At 39.1% G+C, this 22312-nt stretch overlaps 1 protein-coding gene across 3 annotated transcripts in view; it reads right to left on the bottom strand.

The window, feature by feature from the left end:
* The window catches only part of PLPPR5 (phospholipid phosphatase related 5), a 105728-nt gene that overhangs the window by 22106 nt on the left and 61310 nt on the right, over positions 1–22312 (bottom strand). For all 3 annotated transcript variants that reach the window (XM_019648870.1, XM_019648869.1, XM_019648871.1), the window contains one exon: positions 14793–14969. In XM_019648870.1, coding sequence (XP_019504415.1) covers positions 14793–14969 — 177 coding nt within the window. The remainder of the gene's footprint in view (positions 1–14792; positions 14970–22312) is intronic.

The following is a 22312-nucleotide window of genomic DNA, read 5'->3' as shown; positions in this document are numbered from 1 at the left end:
TAAACCATCCTCTAAAGATTATAATTTCATAGATGAAGGATGAAGTCTAGGAATTGGCACTTTAAAAATGCACCCCAGAAGCTTCTTATGCAGGTGGCTCCTACTTTCAGAAATAGTGAATTAAACAAATAGGAAAATTACTTACTGTTATTTGCTTATATTAACTGGTAGGTAAGATATTCTTGACCCTTCTTTCTCTGCATTTTATATTCTATTATCAAATCAAAATACAGAATTCACTTGCAGTGAAAACCTAACATTCATTTTTTTTTAAATGCTTAATTTACATTGTATATTTCCACAAATGCTCCAATGGAAAGTCTTTTCTTTAGTAAGGCTCATTACTGAACATTTTCAAATGTCAATTAGATCTTGGTTATTCTCTAGTTTTTAAATAAAATTTAAATAACTTATTGTTTTATTATATTACATACTATAACATGACAAGCTATTATTGTTGTGGCTTAGCAAACTTAAACTATTCAGCCTGACAGTGTAATATGCATCCTTTTTGGAAGTGCTTTAAGAAATACATTTGTATAAAATAATATTAATCAACCTACAACTATTGTTCAACTAGTATTTGTTTTGTATTTTCCTAAGTATGGGGATTCTGTTCTCTAATGAAAAAGCACATGGGGTTGGGGCCGGGTGAGTGGCTCAGTTGGTTAAGAGCTCGCTCAAGAATGTGAGCGAGCTCTGAGCAACAGTGATTCAATGCCCGGCCCGAGCTGAGCTGTCGCTGAGCTGCCAACAGGTGGTAGGATGGCTCAGCTAAAAAAAAAAAAAAAAACAAAAAAAAAAACCCAAACAAAAAAACAGCACATGGAACGATAGTGATAAACTTAGTACAGAATATAATTCCTTGTTAGATTTAATATGACAAACTTTGAGTGCAGTGGAAATTCAGGAAAAATGAGAGAACCATGTAATCAGGGACACTTCCTGGAAAAACTGGGACTAATCTGAGAAGAATGTCAAGTGCATAAAGGATGTGAACACAGTTGTCAAAGGGGAGGACAATGATACCCAGAGCCTTCGCTGCCCTACATACTCGACTGCACTTATTACATATGTGATTTCACTTAGCCCTCAAAAGAGCTCTGAGAAGTAAATAAAACAGCTCCCCATCCACCCATCCATCCATCCATCCATCCATCCATCCATCCATCCACCATCCAATATTTCCCGAGGACCTCCCTCCTATGTACCAGACCCAGTACTGGGTACTGAGAATACACAGTGACGAAAACAAAGAAATGCCTTGCCCATGAACAGCTTATTACATTCTAGTGCAAAAACATTTAAAAAAACAAAAATTTTATATGTGGTATATTATATTAAAGGTTGAAACGTGCTATGGAGAAAATGAATAGGAAATGAGGAAACAAAGGTGTCCTCAGGGGGGGAGAGGCATTTTAAATACAGTTCAGGAAAGGTCTCATTATTTTAGGAATAATGAGGCACTAAGTGACTTGTTCAAGGTCACTTTCAAGGTCACACATCCAACATGTGGCAAAAGGATTCAAACCTAGGTTTGTCTAACTCTGGGACCCCTGTTTTGCTCCCTGACATACAGAGGAATGGGCTTTCCTGCTGAGGCAAATGTGTAGGTTGGACAGAGTCTGTTTGTGAGAGAGAAAGAACACTGACTGGATTTGAACTACACGATTTCCACTGTAAAGAGAGAAAAGTAAACTTGGCTAGGAAGAGTGCAGCCAGACTACTCAGGATGCCAGAAGTCAAATGGAAGTGTCAGGATTTAAAACAGCCGGAAAGAGGTTCTGGGGTTTTTGTTTTGTTTTGTTATTAGCAATGAATTATAACGTGTACAGAAGAAGAATGGGAGGTATTTGGAGAGGACAGTCTGAAGTAAGTTGGCAGCTAAGAATCTATAGACATAATAGACAGAAGAAGCATTGCTCTAAAATGGAAAGGTTATAGTCAGAATGGCAAAGAAATAAGACATGGAAGAAATATTTTTGTAGTGGAAATGAACGGGGACTAGATGAGTCACTGGGTTTGGGAAATGAACCAGGAGCATGAGTCAAAGGCAAACGCCAGACCCTGGGTCTGCGAGGCTTCAGGCTGTGGATGCCTTTCACCGAGACACAGAGCTTGCAGGCTAGTCTTTGTTTTAGTTCAGAATAATTTTAGAGTTCTGCACACACTGCAAGATAATTGGAAACATCCCAGGATATTGCAAGCCAGGGCTGTAGTCACTGCTCAAAATAAACACGCTCCTTAGTTGCCTAAATGAGAAACCCGGGAATCATCAGAGATTGCTTCCTCTCCCTCCCCTCCATCATCTCCAGTGTTCCATCAGGCTCCAAACCGTTCCACTTCCTGAACACCTCCCGACATCCTTCCTTCTCTCTGTGCCCACGAGGCCCAATTTGTGCCTTGTTTCCCTGGTTCTGCATAACTTGTCTCCTCCATCCTCACCTGGAGTTTTATTTACCAGCAAATGTATTTTCCAAACACAAATCTTATCATAGAGTAAAAGGGACTGAAAGGAAACAAACTATCATTTGTGGAACTTATGTCAATCATCCATGTGGCCATTCACTGAACATACACTATTTCCTTTAACCTTTATACATCCCTATAATTATCCTTTAAGGAGGCCATTATTAGCCTCATTTAAAGAGGAAGAAACTGAGGCTCAGAAAGGTTAGGCAGATTGCTTAATGGCAATAACTGAGTACATCCAGAAGCTGGGATTGAGCCAAGCTTTTTTTCTGTTTCAACCCAGTTGAACCCTGACAGTGGCTCTGAAATCACCTACATTTTAAAACAAAGGTCCGGATCATTCTCATAACATACAAGGCCATTCGTGATATTCCCATGCTTTTCCATTCCTCTCCTTGTTACTCGTGCTGGATGACTGGTACCATTCCAGAACACTAGGCTCCTTCACACACATGTGTGCCCTGGGCTTGGAATACAGTAGGAGCTTCATATATGTTTATTTTATGAAGCATTTCGTGTTGCTTCTGTGCACTGTGGGCTTTGCTCCTCAGTCCTTTTGCCTCAGCCTTGACCTACCTGCTTTAAAACTTTCCAAGTTTATATATCACCTGCACTCTCTGATTTGCCTCTAATCCCAGGAGAGTTGATCTCGAGTTTATATAACTCTTATAGTTACACTTAATCCTCTATAAAATCCTTTGTGTCTATCTTGTTGCAATACTGTGATTTACAAGAAACATATTTGGTGATTTAGATGATCAAAATATATTTCTTATATATATTTGGTCTTCATCCCTGTTTCTGGCACAGAGCTCCCAAAATACTTGGAATTTCCTCGAAAGAGTACAATAAAGGTATTTCCCGTAATGTGAATAAGGTGACTTTTGGACCTAAGGACAAGGGCTGGTTGCCAGGAAAATCAGCCATGTGATTAGAGGGTTGGAACTTCCAGTCCCACCTCCAGACCTGCTGGAGGGGAGAAGGCTGGAGAATGAATAGACTGCCAATGGCCAATGGTTTAATCAATCCTGCCGATGGAATGAAAGCTCTATGAAAACCCGAAAGGAGAGGGCTCGAAGTGCTTCCGGGTTGGTGAACACATGGACAGGCAGGGAGAATGCTTCTGGAGGGGGCATGGAAGCTCCCCACCCTTTCCCCCATAATTTGCCCTATTGCAGCTCTTCCTTCTGGTAGTTCCTGAGTTCCTTTTACAGTAAACTGATCTAGTGAGTAAACAGGTTTTCCTGAGTTCTATGAGCCGTTCTAGCAAATTAATTAAACCTAAGGAGAGTGTGGTGGAGACCTTTGATGATAGTCAGTCAGTCATAAGTATAGGTAACAACAGAGTTGCAATTGGAGTCAGAAGTCCAAGGAGAGGGTCACTGGAACCTCCAATATATAGCTGGTTGGTCAGAAGCAAGGTGATAACCGGGGCACATTTGTGGGAATCTGATGTGAGAGAGTCAGAGCTGAGCTGAATTCTTGGACATGCTGCTGTGCCTGACAATTGCTTGTTGCTGTGAAGAAACTCCCCGCAGCGCACACACACATGTTGGAACTGGGTCCAGGAACACCCTTGACTGGTCTCACCCAACTGTGATCTATTTACGTATCTGTTTAAGTATCTTTTTCATGTATTTATTCCCAGCACCAAGCATCATGCCTGGATTATGACAGGGCTCAGTAAATGTTTATTTTATGAAGTCAGAAAGAGAGGCAATGCCTGGGGAAATAACCTGACTACTGTATTACTGCCTGACCCCGAACCAGACTGTAACCAGAGACAAGTCATGTCTATCTGAGCATTCTTGCATCCCCAGTCTTGGCACAGAGCCTGGCACCTGTAGGCATTCACACTCAGAAACGGCTGTGAATGAATGCTCGTTTAGTTGTTCCAGAGTTAAAGCATTACTTCTCCATGACCTTTTCATAAGGTCATTTTCCTGGGTTGGAGGGAATGTTTGAAGGGCCATTGCAAAATGTTCTGAGCGCATGCTGCTAAAGGGTCTTGAGCCCAAGGGGGATCCAAGTAATCATTCACCGCCAGGTTCTCCAATGGGAAAGTGGCTGGGAAGACACGGGGGTTCTAGAGTTAGCCTTGCAAGGTGTCAGGATGTTCACTGGAAGCAAAGGGAAGGGGGCAGCAGCCAGGGCAAGATAAGCAGGAAGCCAGCTGAGACCCCAGAGAAGATGCGCTGGACTATGGAGCTGAAAGCAGGGACATCTGCCATTGGTGCTTTGACATTTTGACTTTTGGTTTTCTCTTTGCCTTGCCCGTGATGCTTTTCTTAGGATTTATGTAAGGTGGTTTTTGTTTTGTTTTGTTAAATGTTAACCTATTTCAATGGTGGTGAGTGAAAACAGGGAAAAGAAGGTTTGGGCCCAAGCCTGGGTCCCAGTTTTCGTGTGGCTGTAGGGTATTGCTGGGAGAGAGGCAGGAGTGAGTGGGCCTAAGTCTTCCAGGGACCTTGGGAATTAGAAAGAGCGACATCAGGAAGAAAAGCAGCACAGGGCATACAGCAGGGATGAGGGCACAGTCACCACTTTAGCATGGGAGGTTCTAGGAGAATAACCTATTTGAAATGCCTGACACATAAACTGTGCTCAAATCTTTAGCAGCTGAAAAGTTCATATAAGGTTTTGCTTACTGGGTATTAACGAGCGAAAGGAGGCTGAGGAAGGAAACTTTCCTGTGAGAAGCAATTTAAATGCAATCAAAAGGGAACTAAAGGGTGTCTTATAATGTGTAATGCAAAAATACATTTTGATTTATAACGTACACATTTTTTCATCTGGGTAAAATGTTACAGACTCATACTTATAATGGACCAACTAATTCTAAAACCATGTTAAAATATATTTTCCAACAACCAAAACCTATAGAAATATTCCAAGGAGACTTTATTTTATTTTTTTATTATTGTTTTTATTTTTAAATGTTTTCACTTAATTTTATAAATATATTTACAATAGGAATAACCTCACTGGGTACAGAATTTTGAGTTGTGAAATACTCCTCCTAAAACTCTGATAATTGAGTGTATTCTGGCATTGGTGTTTTGTAGGAGGAAGTCTGAAGCCAGTTAGAACTACTATTTCATTTTTTTCTCCTCTCTTTCTTCCTTTTTTTTTTAAAATTTCAGTTACAGTTGGCATTCAATATTATTTTATATTAGTTTCAGGTGTGCAGCATAGTGTTTAGACATTTATATAATTTATGCAGTGCTCCCCCCATTAGTCTAGTACCTACCTGCACTGTACAGTTGTTGCAACATTATTGACTAAATTCCCTATGCTGTACTTTTTTACAACACCATGACTATTTTGTAACTACCAATTTGTATTTCTTAATCTCTTCACCTTTTTCACCCAGTTCCCCAACCTGCCTCCCCTCTGGCAACCATCAGTTTATTCTCTGTATCTATGAGTCTGTTTCTGTTTTGTTTGTTGTTTTATTTTGTTCTTTAAATTCCACATATAAGTGAGATCATATGGTATTGGTCTTTCTCAGTCTGACTTATTTCACTTAGTGTAATACCCTCTAGGTTCATCCACGTTGTTGTAAATGGCAAGATTTCATTCTTTTTTACCACCAAGTAATATTCCATTTTATATATGTACCACATCTTCTTTATCCAGTCGTCTATTAATGGGTGCTTGGGTTGTTTCCATATCTTGGCAATTGTAAATAATGCTGCAGTGAACATAGGGGTACATATATCTTCTCAAATTAGCATTTTGGAGTTCTTCAGATAAATTGCCAGAAGTGGAACTGCTGGGTAATAAGGCAGTTCTATTCTTAATTTTTTGACAATCCTCCAAACTGTTTTCCATAATGGCTGCACCAATTTGCAATCCCACCAATGGTGCAGGAGGGTTCCCTTTCCTCCACATCCTCACCAACACTTGTTTGTTGATTTATTGATGATGGCCATTCTGCCAGGTATGAGCTGATATCTCACTGTAACTTTTAAAAAGATTTTTATTAAAATATAACTAAAATACAATTTTATATTAGTTTAAGGTGTACATCAGAGTTATTCAACATTTATATACCTAAAGAAGTGATCACCATGGTAAGTCCAGCAACCATCTGACACCATACCATGTTATCACATTATTATTGACTATATTCCCTATGCTGTACATTATATCCCATAACTTATTTGTTTTATACCTGGAAATTTGAACCTCTTATTCCCCTTCATCTTTTCCCCCTCTTTTTCATTTTTTCAATTACAGTTGGCATTCGATATTATTTTATATTAATTTCAGGCATACAACATAGTGGTTAAATATTTATATAATTTAAGAAGTGATCCCCCTGACTAGTCTAGTACCCACCAGGCACTAAACATAATTATTATCTCATAGTGGTTTTAACTTGAATTTCTCTGATGATTGGTGAAGTTGAGCATTGTTTCATATGTCTATTGGCCATCTGTATGTCCTCTTTGAAGAAATGTCTATTCAGGTCCTCTGTCCATTTTTAAATTGGATTGTTTATTTTTTTTAAGTTGTATGAGTTCTTTATACATTTTGGATATTAACGCCTTATCTGATATATCATCTTCTCCTATTCAGTAGGCTGTCCTGTCGTTTTGTTGGTGGTTTCCTTTGCTGTACACATACTTTTTAATTTGATGTAGTCCCATTTATTTATTTTTTTCTCTTGATTCTCTTGCCTGAGGTGACTTGTCTAAAAAAAAAGTTACTAAGAGCAATTTTAGAGAGTTTACTACCTGTGTTTTCTTCTAGGAGTTTTATGGTTTGGGGTCTTATGAGGTGTAATCAAACAATACGATGAATATTTAACAAAAATTATTACAGTAAAAGACACATTGCCACTAATCACCCTCAAAATACTCGCCCTCCCCACCACCCTACTTTGAATATATTTATCCCATCGCTCTTGCCACTTTCTGAACAGTTCTGGAAGTCCTCATTCATGAGTGTCTTTAATTGTGCTGTCATGGCTGCATTGATGCCCTGAATCATTTTGACTTTGGGGAAGAACCAGAAGTCACACCGTGTCAGAGCTGGTGAATAAGGTGGATGAGGACACACCGTAATGTTTTTATTTGACAGAAATTGCCATACCAGAAGCAACGTGTGACAGAGCATTGTCATGATGGAGGATGATTTACGGCACAATTTAAAAAACACACCTTCTCTCAACTGTAGCTCACACCCGACTGACTGCACCAAATAAGTTGAAACTTGTCACACACTATTACTAAGGTTCAACACACTGCTTTCCATATTGAAGATCCCTGCCTTTCCCCTGGATGACAGCAGCATTCACCGTATTTGTGATCACAATGGAAAGGCTCTATGTCACACATCACTTCTGGTATACAGCGATTTCTGTCAAATAAAAACAATTACGGGTGTCCCCATCCACCTTATTTACCAGATCTGGCACCGTGTGACTTCTGGCTCTTCCCCAAAGTCAAAATGACCATGAAAGGTAAATGTTTTCAATCAATTCAGGACATCGAGGCAGCCATGACAGCACAACTAAAGACACTCATGAAAGGGGACTTCCAGAACTGCTTCAGAAAGTGGCAAGAATAATGGGATAAGTGTATTCAAAACAACAGGGAGTATTTTGAGGGGGATAAATGGCAATGTGTCTTTTACTGTAATATATATATTTTAATTTAAACATTCACCGTAGTTTTTTATCACGCCTCCCACATCTAAGTCTTTAACACACTTTAAGTTTATTCTTGTATATGGTACAAGAAGGTGGTGCAGTTTCATTTTTTCACAAGTACCTGTTCAGTTTTCCCAGCACCATTCATTTATTAAATAAACTGTCTTTACCCCACTGTACATTCTTGCCTCCTTTGTCATAGATTAAATGACCATATAGATGTGGGTTTATTTCTGGGCTCTCTATTCTGTTCATTGACCCGTGTGTCAGTTTTTATGCCAGTGTCATGCTGCTTTGATTACTATGGCCTTGTAGTATAGTTTGAGATCAGGTAGTGTGATACCTCCAACTTTGTTCTTCTTTCTGAAGATTGCTGTAGCTATGCGGGGTCTTTTGTGATTCCATATAAATTTTAAGATTTGTTCTAGTTCTGTGAAAAATGCCATTGGTATTTTGATAGGGATGACACTGAATCTATACATTGCTTGGGGTAGTATGGACATTATAACAATGTTAATTTTTTCCTATGCATGAGCACGGTATAGCTTTAATTTATTTGTATCTTCTTCAATTTCTTTCTTCAGGGTCTTATAGTTTTATGAGTCCAGGTCTTTTACCTGCTTGGTTAAACTTATTCCTAGGTATATATAGAGGGTGCCAAAAAATGTATACACATTTTAAGAAAGAAAAAAAACTATTAAAATTGTAATACTCAATATTTACTGATAACAAAAGATGAATACAAGTGATGTTTGACTTCTGCAATTACAAAAGGTGCTCAAAGTAGTTACTATCAGTGCCCAGACACTTCTGATTACGGTGAACTACTGCTTGAGCAATGTTGACCAGTGTTCACTTGTATACATTTTTTTGGCACCCCTGATATTTTTTGATGCAATTGTAAATGTGATTGTTTTCTTAATTTCTCTTTCTGGCAGTTCATTATTAATGTATAAAAATGCAAAAAATTTCTGAATATTAATTTTGTGTGCTGCTACTTTATTGAATTCATTTATCAGTTCTAATAGTTTTTTGGTAAAACCTTCAGGGTTCTCTCTATATAGTATATCAACTGCAAATCATGACAGTTTTACTTCTTCCTTTCCAATCTGGGTGATTTTTATTTTTATTTTTTTTATTTTTTTGGTTTGATTACTTTGGCTAGGACTTCCAATACTATGTTGAATTGAAGTGGTGAAAGTGGGGATCCTTGTCTTGTTCCTGATCATAAGGAGAACACTTTTTAGCTTTTCCCTGTTGAGTACGATGTTAGCTATGAGGTTGCCACATATGGCCTCTATTTTGTTGAGGTATGGTCCCTCTGTTTCCACTTTGCTGAGAGTTTTTATCATAAACTGATGCTGAATCTTGTCAAATGCTTTTTCTGCATCTCTTTATACGATCTTATGATTTTTATCTTTCATTTTGTTTATGTGGTATATCACATTAATTGATTTGAGGACACTGAACCAACCGTACATCCCAGGAATAAATCCTACCTGATGATGATGTATGATCTTCTTAATTTATTGCTGAATTTGGTTGCTAATATTTTGTTGAGGATTTTTGCATCTATGTTCATCAAGGACATCAGCTTATAGTTTTCTCTTTTTTGTAATGTCTGTCTGGTTTTGGAATCAGGGTAGTGGGTGGTCTCATGAAATGAGCTTGGGATCTTTTACTCCTCTTGAATTTTCTGAAATGATTTGAGAAGGATAAGTGTTAATTCTTTGTATGTTTGGTAACACTCACCTGTGAAGTCATCTTGTCCAGGACTTTTGTTTGTTGGGAGTTTTTTTATTCCGTATCGTTAGTTGTAATTGGTTGGTTCAGATTTTCTGCTTCTTCTGGATCCAATCTTGTAAGATTGTAAGTTACTAGAAATTTATCCATTTCTTCCCAATTGTCCAATTTGTTGGCATATATTTGTTCATATAATCCTTTTTTTTAAATTTCTGTGGTGTCAGTTGTCACTTCTCTTTCACTTCTGATTTTATTTATTTGAGTCCTCTCTCTTTTTTTCTTGATGAGTTGGTTTAAATAATTATCAACTTTGTTTATCTTTTCAAAAAACCAGCTCATTAATTTTGGTATTGTTTCTTAAGTCTATTTTGTTTATTTCTGCTCTGATCTTTATTATTTCCTTCCTTCTACTCACTTTGGGCTTTGTCTGCTGTTCTTTTTCTAGTTATTTATAAGGTTAAGTGTAAGATAAACAATCGTTTGTTTGAGTTTTTTCTTGTTTCTTGATGTAGGCCTGTGTTACTATGAACTTCTCAGAACTGCTTTTGCTGTGTCCCACAGATTTTGAGTCATTGTATTTTCATTTTCATTTGTATCAAGGTATCCTTTGATTTCTTCCTTGATCTCACAATTGACTCATTCATTATTTAGTAGCATGTTATTTAGTTTACATGTGTTTGTGTGTTTTTCAGGGTTTTTTTTCTTGCAATTAATTTCTAGTTTTATACAATTGTGGTCAAAGAAGATGCTTGATATGATTTCAACCTTCTTAAATTTATTGAGACTTGTTTTGTGGCCTAACATGTGGTCTATCTTGGAAAATATTCCATGTGAATTTGAACAAAACTGTATATTCTGCTGCTTTTGAGTGAAATGCTCTAAAAATATCAATTAAATCCATCTGGTCTAGTGTGTCATTTCAGGCTGCTGTTTCCCTGTTGATTTTCTGTCTGGCAGATCTGTCCATTGGTGTCAATGGGGTGTTAAAGTCCCCTACTATGATTGTATTACTGTCCATCTCTCCCTTTATGTCAGTCAATATTTGCTTTATAGATTTAGGTGCTCCTATGTTGGGTGCATAAACGTATACCAGAGTTATATCCTCTTGTTGGATTGACCCCTTTATCATTATGCTATCCCCTGTTCTCTTATTATAGACTTTGTTTTAAAGTCTATTTTGTCTGACATAAGTGTTGCTACTCCACAGTGTTTTTCATTTCCATTTGCATGAAATATTTTTCCATCCCTTTATTTTCAGTCTGTGTGTGTCTTTTGATGTGAAGTGGGTCTCTTGTAGACATTACATGTATCGATCTTGTTTTCTTATCCATTCAGCTTCTCTATGTCTTTTCACTGGAGCGTTTACACTGGAGCATTTACACTTAAAGTGATATTTTAAATAAATAGTTATTGCCATTTTATTATTTATCTTTTTTATCTTTTTTTTCAGTCTTCTTAAAGAAGTTCCTTTAACATTTCTTGTAATACTGGTTTGGTGGTGATGAATTCCTTTACCTTTTTCTTGTCTGGGAAGCCCTTTATCTGTCCTTCAATTTTAAATGATAGCCTTGTAGTCTCGATGCAGGCCTTTGCTGTTTGTCACTGTGAATATTTACTGCCACTCCCTTCTGGCTTGCAAGGTTTCTGGTGAGAAATCAGCTGACGCTCTTATGGGAGCACCCTTGTAAGTAACTAGTTGCCTTTCTCTTGCTGCTTTTAAGATTCTCTCTTTGTCTTTAATCTTTGCCATTTTAATTATAATGTGTCTTGGTGTGAGCCTGTTTGAGTTCATCTTGTTCAGGACTCTCTGTGCTTCCTGGGCTTGTATGTCTATTTCCTTCACCAGGTTAGGAAAGTTTTCAGTCATTTTTTTTTCTTCATATAGGTTTTTTTTATATATATATTTTTATTGGGAAATTGGAGCAAGAGGAACAGACAAGTTGCTGTCATTTTGTTCTTCAGTCTAGTTGTGGAGGACGTTGCTTCACTGGCCCAAGTTGGCACCATCATTGATTGCACTCTTCCCGGGCGAAGCAGATCAGTCGCTGACTTCTGGACGGCCACTCACAGAGGCTGCTGGCCGCTCACGCTGGCTGCTGGCTATACACAGTAACCCACAGCAACCCACTGCAGCAGGGGCTGCAGCCTACACCTTCGCTGGTGACTCACGGCAGACCAGATCCAGGTTGAGCTGTTGTTCAGCATCTTAGCTGTAGAGGGCAGTGTCACTGGCCCTCATATGTGGGATCCGAAATGGGGCCCTCTGGCATCCCAAGCCAGCTCTTAACCAATGCGCCACTCGGCCGGCCCTTCATATAGGTTCTTAGTCATTTGCTCTCTCTCCTGATTCCCCTATGATGTGAATGTTGTTACACTTGATGTTGACCCTTAGGTCTCTTAAACTATTCTTATTTTTTTATTCTTTTTTCTTTTTGCTGTTGCAATTTGGTGTTTTCTGCTACCTTGTCTTCCCAATTGCTGATTTAATCTTCTGCTTCATCTAGTCTGATGGTGACTCCTTCTAGTGAATACCTCATTTCAGTTATTGTAGTCTTCATTTCTGACTGGTTCTTTTTTATGGTTTCTATGTCCTTTTATGTGCTTGCTATCTCTCTGTTGAAGTTCTCACTAAGTTCTTGAGCATTCTTATAACCATTGTTTTGAATTCTGTATGTGGTAAGTTGCTTGCCTCCATTTCATTTATTTCTTTTTCTGCAGTTTTCTCTTGTTCTTTCATTTGGGACCTATTTCTTTGTTTCCTCATTTTGGCTGCCTCTCTGTGTTTGTTTCTATGTATTAGGTAGATCTGCTACATCTCCCCCTGATCACCTGCACCAGGTGCTCCAGGAGTGTCCCTTATGTGGGTTGTATGCCTTCCTGTTGTAGTTCAGCCTTAGTAGCTGTTGACACATTAGTGGGTGGGACTGACCCTCAGGCTTAGTGGCTGAGGGGTTTGGTCAAGTCCACAGCTTCTGGGCTGATGTGTGGGTGCTTACCCTAAGGAGCAGGATTTGCCCCAGAGGGCTCAGGTGTCTGCTGAGACCATCCTTCAGATGCGCCACTTGTGGGCCTAATTGGGTGGTGCTCTGTTGTGGTCTGAAGCTGACTTCAGGTATGTTGGTTCTGGGTCTCTTGGGAGTGGTTTCTGTGCAGGCCCAGGTCGGTCACTGCCTGTGACCAGCTGGGGACTACCTGGTAGGAGCTACAAAGTGATCCATGGTCAGTCACTGCCTGTGCTGGACCTAAATTGTGTGGGAGAGACCATGCTACAAACCGAGGATGGCTGCCACTAGTACGGGGCCTGAGGTAGCTCCTAAAAAGCCCAGGGAACCTGAGGACTGCTGACATCTGCCAGCTCCCATAAGGCTCAGCCACTGACAGAGCCTTGTGTGGTAGGCAAGTTGGGTAAGATGGTTTTCAGGCAGTCACCAGGGTGGGATGAATGGTGTTCACCAGGTTAATGTAGACTCTAGTTTGGTGATAGTGCTGAGCCTGGAGCTACTCAGCAAAAGTCTCAGAGCACAATGAGGCCAGCCATTGCTCACTTGGGGTCTGCAGACCCCCAAAAGTTGTCCAAGAATGAGTGCAGTGAGGCTGGGACTGGCAACTGACTGCAAAAGTGCCTCTGGGGCTACACCAGTTGTGTGGGGCAGGGTTCCAGGGAGTCACCAGGGTGGAGCTAGCAAAGTTCACCAGGCCAATGCAGATTCAGATTGGCTGTGTGGAGGAGGACTCAACACAGGAAAGATGGCACCCACCTGCAGGATGCATGGGAGGAGGATTCTATACAGGAAAAATGGCAACTGTCTCTTCAATCCTCACCCTGAAGCTACACAACTCAGTCACTCTATGTATGTCTCTGATGCCTCCTGACTCACATCCCCTTGCCAGAACCCAAGGTGAGTGCCTGCAAGTGAGTCTGTGTGCTGGCCCTTTAAAAGAACGTCTGGGTTTCCCACAGCCTACCATGTCATCTGGATGGTTGCAATCCCACTGATTGTCACAGCCAGATGTTGTGGGTGGTCCTTTTCCTGGCACTGGTACTCCAGACTGGGGAGCCTGGTATGGTGCTGTAGTCCCTTGCTCCTCCCAGGAGTTGGCGGGGGGGGGGACCTCCATGGCCAAGATATCCCTCCCGCTTCTCAACCACAACTTGCTAGTGGGGCTAGCTGGTTTGTATCTCCACCCTCCCTGCCAATCTTGGTGTGGCTTCTTTATATCCTTAGTTACAAAACTTCTGTTCAGCTAGACCTCAGGTAGTTCTCCAGGTTAACTGTCCTATAATTTGGTTGTAATTTTTACAGGAGGAGGCAAGCACAGGGTTTATGTACCCAGCATCTTGGATCGCCACCCCAAGGAAATCTTAAAAATCGTAGTAGCATTCTTACTTCCTGAGAAATCACTATGCATACTCTTCATTACTTGGCAAAATCTGACTGGAGGCATCACTGTCTTGGTAACACATGGAGTTTTAGCTACTGAAGGAAACTGGTTCATCTCACAAGTGAGGTTTACCTGTTAGTGAGCACTAGGGATGTGACATGTGGCTATAGGAGGGTACTGTGCTGAAGCACTAGGTTATTCTGGAGTGCTCTAGATACTCCAGGGTGCAAAGTGCCCTAAGAAAAAATTTTAAATATCCATGCAACCCAGTCATAAAAACTGTCCATGGAGAAATGAATGTTTTTAGCCCTGTTCCATTTCATATAAAAATATTTTGTTCACCTTGTACATGTGGAATTTACATTTCTTTCATACCTAAACCTGAGTTTAGGTGAAACAAATGAAGGAAGAGGAAGAAATGAATGATCATTTCATATGTCACATTTAGGCAAATGCAGTGATTCACACGTGTATTTTCCTATAGGTAGTTATACAAGTTAAAAACTTAGTGATATCTAAGTAAATTTGTACTTACCAGAAATACTGCTATAGATATTCCAACCAGAAAGCCTGCTATCACATCTGACCAATGATTTCGATATTCTGCTACTCTGTTGAGTCCAGTAAGAAAGGCCAAACACATTAAGCCCAAGCACAGAACGGGCTTAGCAAGTCTTGTTCCTTTGGCTTTGATTGTATTGGTAATGTACATCTGAAATATTAAATAAAAATATGATTTTCACTAAGGCATTTCCTTGATATACACTTTATATATGTGTATGTATTACATATATATATGTATATAAATATTTACAGACATACATATCCTATTGAGTTCAATAATTAACTCTATAAATTTTTTGAAGGAAGATTCATAAAATAAATATAAGAGTAATGATTATTTAATTTGACTTACCTGATATTTACTAACGGCTAATTCTTATGGAATATATTAATCATTTTGGAACACAGCACAGTCTAAGTGACCTTTTTTTGAACTTTTAATGTACCTATTCTTGTTTTATATAAATTTCCATTTTAGATCATTACTGTTAGAAGGGGAACACTGATAGAGAAGTGTTCTTTTTTTTCTTGTGATTTTTTTTTTTTAAGCTGAGCCATCCTGCTACCTGTTGGCAGCTCAGCAGCTGCTCAGCTCAGACTGGACTTGAACCGCTGTTGCTCAGAGCTCAAACTCTTGAGCGAGCTCTTAACCAACTGAGCCACTCGGCCGGCCCTCGAAAAGTGTTCTTAATGTTTACATTTTTATATACCATGTTAAGAGGATGCATACTTGATAAAATCAGAACTTGTGAATATAGCTATAAAAAATAAAATGGAGTAGATTTTTACTAAGTAGATGTCACTTTAAAAAAAGAATTTAAGGTTCAATGCAGTGCCAACATTTGCTTTTATGTTGCTATCTGAAATTGTGAAATTAAGTAAATTTTACCAACCAGAATTAGGACAACCAAAAAACCTTAATTATGAAGGGGGAAATATCAGCCAAAAACAAAACAAAACAATGGATACCTATATTTTTGGTATCTTTACATATGCTAATGAAGAACATACAGTGCCAAATGATTGCATTGAATGAAATGTCTTCAAATTGTGACCATTATGCTTAAAAATATCGTGGTCCTTCCCCTAATCTGATTTATTCTATAGTTCAGTTGCTTATCATTTAAATCCTATATTACCATATAAGCAAATCAGTTGACTGCAAAGGGAATGTGTCAGTTATTATTTCAAGTCATTAGTAAAGTAATGATAAAAGAAATGGCTTTGACAGTGCAATATATTTTTTTGGTATTAATATCAGTGAGTATCTTATACTGAAAATAGATATACTCAGAAAAATGCTTGAGGTGCATATAACCACTTGCCTATTGTCCTGAGTTGAATAAAAAATACATTTGCCTAAGAGATTAAACCAAAATCAACGCTTATGTTTTTAGTTCACAGCAGCAATTTTAGAATACTATAAAAATCAGTAATTATCTTCTCTATTGTTGTTATTGTTTTCCTGGGCAAAGTTTGCAGTCCTGTTAGCTGCCAGAAGAGGCTGTATGAATATTTAAACAGCCCATGTGATACAAAGCTTTGATCTAGCCAAGTTCTAGCCTTCTGCAATCTATCCCAGATCCCAATACTCCAGATAGAAAAAGCTGGATTGTTTCCATCTTGGGCCTGTGACCTTCAGAGCTGGGTTTGTGTGTGCTAGGCCTGTGCTGAGAAGAGCTGAATAATTTCCGTTATGGAGAATAAGTATACATGAAAGGGAAACAGGAAGAGATAAAAAAGAGAAAATGATGCTTTTGCCATTCTGAGAGAATGTGTTAAAGAGCTCTATCCACACAAATAAAAAGGCAAGGATATCGCACCACTTCAGGTTTCCAGTGCTGCATCTAATATAGTAATTCTCTACTTGACTAGTGCATATGAATAGGGAGTGAAACTTGGGCTGCCTGTGCAATTTTCTTTAACACAACTATAAGGGAGATTAATGGTTTCTTATCTTTGCATTTCTTCACATCTGTCAGAATTCTAAAGGTATCCTAATCTTTATTAAGACAAAATAAATGTGAACTGATAACTGAATGGTATTAATACTGCTAATATTCATTATAGCTATGATTTAATGAGTGATCCCTGTTCGAGGCAATGTTCTAAGCATTTTACATTAATTATCTTATGAAATCCTCAAAATAACCATGTATGTCAGATGCCATCATTACCTTCATTATATACTCATAGATTAAAAAATTGAATCAAGATAAGCTTATTAAGAAGAATATACAACTTGACTACTGGGGGTGGCACTGTTGAGAAGGGAGATGAAAAGGGGCCTTGGGGGAAAGCACTTAGGTACCTCAGTCTTCCTTTCTTTTAGCTTCATTGATTTCTTGCCTGGAGAAAAAGGCCAACGGCCATAAGCCAAGTATCAGCAAATGCAACAGAGGTCAAATTAAAGATAAGAGAAAGAAGGCCATCATAGTGTCATGGGGTGAGGCTACAGCTATACTCTACTATTAGGGAGAAGTAGAAAGCAGTGTAAGTGTAGTCTGTGTGAAAAACTTATATGGCTTTGGAAAACATTTGCCTTTCCCTTTATCTCCAAAGGTCATCTCAGATAAAATCCAGGCCTTACTTGTCCAATTGGTGTGGGCCTATAGAAATCTGTGTGCTTGGGCTACAATCCTCTGAAGTTTCTTTTGAATATTGAGTTTATTCCTAAATTGTTCTACTTACTCAAGCATTGTGTATAAGGAGTCCAAAGACACAGTCTGGCCACTATGCAAACTCATGAAAAAGCTTCTATAGTAGGAACAGCCTGGGACCGGGCCCTTCCTCCACCAGATCCCTACTTACCATCCAGACCCAGAATGGAGGAAGGTTGAATTCTAAGGGTTATAGGAGAAGGGTGACATTTGTTCAAATACGTTTGCCTTTAAAATGGATCATAGCAGTGCTTTATAACGCACAGATTTTTCTGGCGCACAATCAGTTGGCATGGATGTCACAAAAGAAAACTTAGAGAGTTTTCACTTATACTCGGCAACTCTTTGGTATATTATTATAAATACCTTTTGACCAGTCTAATTGTGTTATCCTTCCAGAATGTCTATTACTCCTAATTTGCAGAAGACGAAATTATGCCATAAAAATCTATTAGGCAAGTTGGATACAGGACAGGAATTGATTAGTTATGCTCTCTTGGTTTTTAATTCATTTATGAAACCATCTAGGTTAACCAGATGTCAAAATTTAGCTGAAGTAAAACACAAACAAAAGGGTGTATGATTTGAGCCGTGTGGTATCCACTCAGTCCTCCAAGGTCAGTGAATGCTCACTACCTTATAGGCGCATTCATTTAACCATTATTAACAGTCCTCATTCATCCATTCCACGAGTATCTATTAGCACGAAGATGCAGAAAGCCAAAGCTGACCATTTGTTCCCTGCTAAAAGCCTGGAGTATATTCTTCTATACTTTGATCCTTGTTTATCCAAATAGATACAATAATTGACATACATATATAAGGGTTTTCTTACTTGTTTGCTTTTACTAAAATGTAATCACAATGCCCATAATATTCAATAATGTGAAATGACACATTGGTGAAAATAAACATCCATCTTCTTAGCAAGTTGAGAAAACACTGTACAATTTTAAAACAATACTATCATAAAAATAAATAAAAATGAAAAACACACAAATGTTTGTGTTTGTTAAGCACTTACTGTACACCTGACACTGTTTCTTCAAAGAGAATACATCGAATGTGAGACCCAGAAGGATGGGAACGGGGGTTCCTGGTAAAGGGGAAGTGGTGGCAGGGTAAGGTATCCCAGTCCCAGGTAATCCTGCTGAGTGTTCTCCAAGCATCTGCTCTGTCCCCTCAGAACACTTACCACATGTGTGGTTTCTATTAATTTCAGTTGTTTCTTTCACTAGAGTGAAGACATAGAAGACAAATCTAGGTTCTGCACTGTAAATCCTGTGCTTAGTTAACAGTCTGCCCGACACACAGTAAGCACTCGATAAAGACTAGATTTACTAAATAAAATGACTAAATAAAAAATGCAAAGGTACAGGGAAGAGAGTATAGAGCATCTACTTTGGAACCAATAAGATCTGGATTTGAGTCCTAGTTTTGCCACTTACTGAGGCAAGTTATTCAACCTGTCTAAGCCTTGGTTTCCTTATGTATAAAATGCAAGTGATAGTAAAAACATTACCTCACAGTGTTGGAAGGATTAAACGACATAATATAGGTGAAGTACTTAGCACAGAGTTTGGCCCACAGTGAGCCCTCAGTAACCGCAGGGTTAAGTCAGGGCCAGGGTGGGGAACACACGAGCAACCAGGACCTTGGTGCTGAGGGCAGGGCTTGGTGAGGGGAGATCTTAGATCTATGGTGGCATCGTGGTCCAGCACATGGAGAACCTGGTTCCTTCTCTTGTTTGCATGCTTCTTTCAACTTTTTCCTTATGCTGTTTTGCCATTTTTTTCATCCTCTTCAGTTCTCTGCTTAAAGACATCCACTAACTGTTTATTTGCAGGTGACTATCGTGGACTCTCTTATCCTTTGCCCCTCCTGCCCTACAGATTAAACCACCTCAATTCCTCCCATCACTATGGAAATATCCCGGTACCCAGATCCCTCAGCAATCTGGACACTACTGCTTTTGACATACTCTAGCTCTTCTCCCAAAATGTAGAGCCCCAAATTAAGCCCACCAGCACACATATCCTTGACCAGCCCAAAGTGCAGTTATAACTTTTCTGGACTGTACCCTGTAGTCTTTCTCATGAATCTGTATTTCCTAATCAGGTGAGGACTGGATTATCTCAAAACTGATTTTCAAGTTTGGACTATTTTAATTAATACAACCTAAAAAAGCAATAGGTTTGTGGTTTGTTTTCTCTTTTTCCAATAATCACATAGCACTATTGTTCGTATTTTGTGATCTACTAAGTCTTTCATCACTTCCTCACACAGACTGATGCCCTAGCAAGTTCCTTGAGTCCTGCACTTCTGGAATTGTTAAAAAAAACAACAACCAAATTTCTAATTGTTTTCAAAATAACATCCCATCCTGTCAAGACCACTTTCAGCTTTTATGTTGGCATCTATCATATTAGTTCTCTTTCTCCCAGCTTCCACTTCGCCCCACACAGATAACCAGTAACAAGACAGCATCAAGGATAGAGCCTCACAGCACTACACTAGAGAGCTGTTTGCAAATTAGTGCAGAAACATCGAACAAAATTGGGGGAGGGATTCATTTATAAGACAGCTGTGCAGAGTCCTGAAAGTCTTATTGTATCCATAATTTATAAATTATCCACATTCATAAATTTTCCAAAAATCAATGTGAATGTGTCTGATATGGGAAGTAACAGAGCTGTGATGAGAGGTAACGCAGAGGTGGAAAGAGGATGGACTTTGCACCTGACAGATTGGTGTTCACACAATTCAGACCTGTCAGGGCTGTGACGGGAGCTTCAGGGAACCGTGGCATACTGAAGTCATACATTTTCTATACTACAATCGAGGTTGTGGAAAGCATGCAGCTACGTTATTCCCCATAACTGATCTAAACTTCATCTTCAGCACCCTTCCTGCACTGAATAGGAATGGAATGGGGGAGGGAGGAATGTTGAATAAATGCTCCATTGTTCTCAGTTTCTCATTCTCCTCTTCCTGGAAAAATGACACTGGGGTCCGATTTGAGGGCTGTGAAACCACATGGCTGAGGTGGGGAGGCAACCTCAGAAAAGCCACAAGGCTGTCCTACAGAGTGGCTTCTCTGTCTTTGCTGGACTCCACTGCCACGTGCCCGTCCCTCTAGGTCACTGGGGCCCTACCGACAACTACTGCTGATGTCCTTGGGGCCCCATGCTGACTTGGCCCCTCTGGGCTCACACGCTGCGCAGAGCCTCTGAATCTCCAGCACATCTTCCTTCCGGCCCGAGGTGGGTTGCCTGCCCTCTCTGGCTCTGTTGCAGGGTCTTCTGGCTCCCATCACACCTGTCTGCTCAGTTGCCTGTCCTACCTGCCACAGGGGCTCACTAAGGTTGACTTCTCCCAGTTCAAGCCCGAAATGAGGTACACCCCAAGCTACTTTCTGTTTTCTCTTCAACCTCTCTGGTGTCCAACTTCCTTCTCAGGGTTTCTAACCTAAGCGTGGCCACCCAAATTGTCACACATTCTGCCCTTTGCTCCAACCCTTCTACCTCCTATGCCCAGAAATGCTGCCTCCCCTCCCCAAAGTTGATAGCACCATCCCTTACTGTGTTCTTTATTATAAGAATATAACTGGCTTATAAGAAAATACTCAGATTTTCAAGTTTTGCTTTAGGTATGTAAAGGTAGCTCTAGAATTTAGAAATTCTTATTCTCTCTTGACAAAGAGAGATTTGACTATGGAAGCTAAACACTGTTTTCATTTTCTTTTTTTTTAAATTTTATTGTTAGTTTCAGGTGTACAAAACAATGCAATAGTTATCCTTTTCACCCCTCACAAAGTAACAACCCCCCTCATTAGTATCGGCCCATCTCTCTTTTTCCAGCTTTACTGAAGTATAAATGGCAAATAAAAACTGTATATACTTTAGGTATTCAACTTGATGTTTTGATATACATACACATTATGAAGTAAACACCAACCACAATCGAGCTATTTAACATCAATCACCTCACATAGTTATCATTTTGTACGTGTGTGATGGGTGAGAAAATTTAAGATCTACCTACCATCTTAGCAGATTTCAAGTATACAATACAGTATTGCTAACTATAGTCACATTGCGCTACAGTAGATCTGTATGTGTGTATATATACACACATACACACTGGATCATAATTTAGCCTTTAAAAACAAGGAAATCCTGCCACTTGTGACATGGTTGATCTTGAAGGACGTTATGCCAAGTGAAATAAGCCAGAGACAAAAAGACAAATAATGCATGATCTCACCTGTACGAGATCTCATGTGTAGAATCTAAAAATAGTTAAACTCATAGAATCAAGAGAGTACAGCGGTGGTTGCCAGGAGCTGGGGGTCGGAGAAGTGAGGAGACATTGACTCTTCTCTGTGGACCACCCGTCTCTAAAGCACTGAATAAGAAATGAGAAATCCTAGTGCCGTGTTGTCCAATATGGCAGCCAATAGTTAGTGTAGATGCTGAGCACTTGAGATGTGGCTAGTGGGACCAAGGGACTGAATTTTTAATTTTATTAATTTAAATTTCAAAGCTAGTACTTTTAAAAATTTTAAATATGTTTGAAACAAATTGGGTATGTGCATCTACTTTTTACACTGTAAATTTCATGAATTCTAAATACAAACCAAATATTTCAGATGAAACTTTAGTATCTGAATTAAGATGTATTGCAAGTGTCAAATATACACTGATTTTCAAAGACTTTGCAAAAAAAGGGATGCAAAATGCCTCTAATAATTTTATATTGATATATGTTGAAATAGTAATATTTTGGATATACTCAGTTAAATAAAATAAACTCTTAAAATTAATTTCAC

The sequence above is a fragment of the Hipposideros armiger genome, unplaced genomic scaffold (assembly GCF_001890085.2).
Source record: "Hipposideros armiger isolate ML-2016 unplaced genomic scaffold, ASM189008v1 scaffold_127, whole genome shotgun sequence".
NCBI lineage: Eukaryota > Metazoa > Chordata > Mammalia > Chiroptera > Hipposideridae > Hipposideros > Hipposideros armiger.
This window is presented reverse-complemented; position numbering and strand designations above follow the sequence as displayed.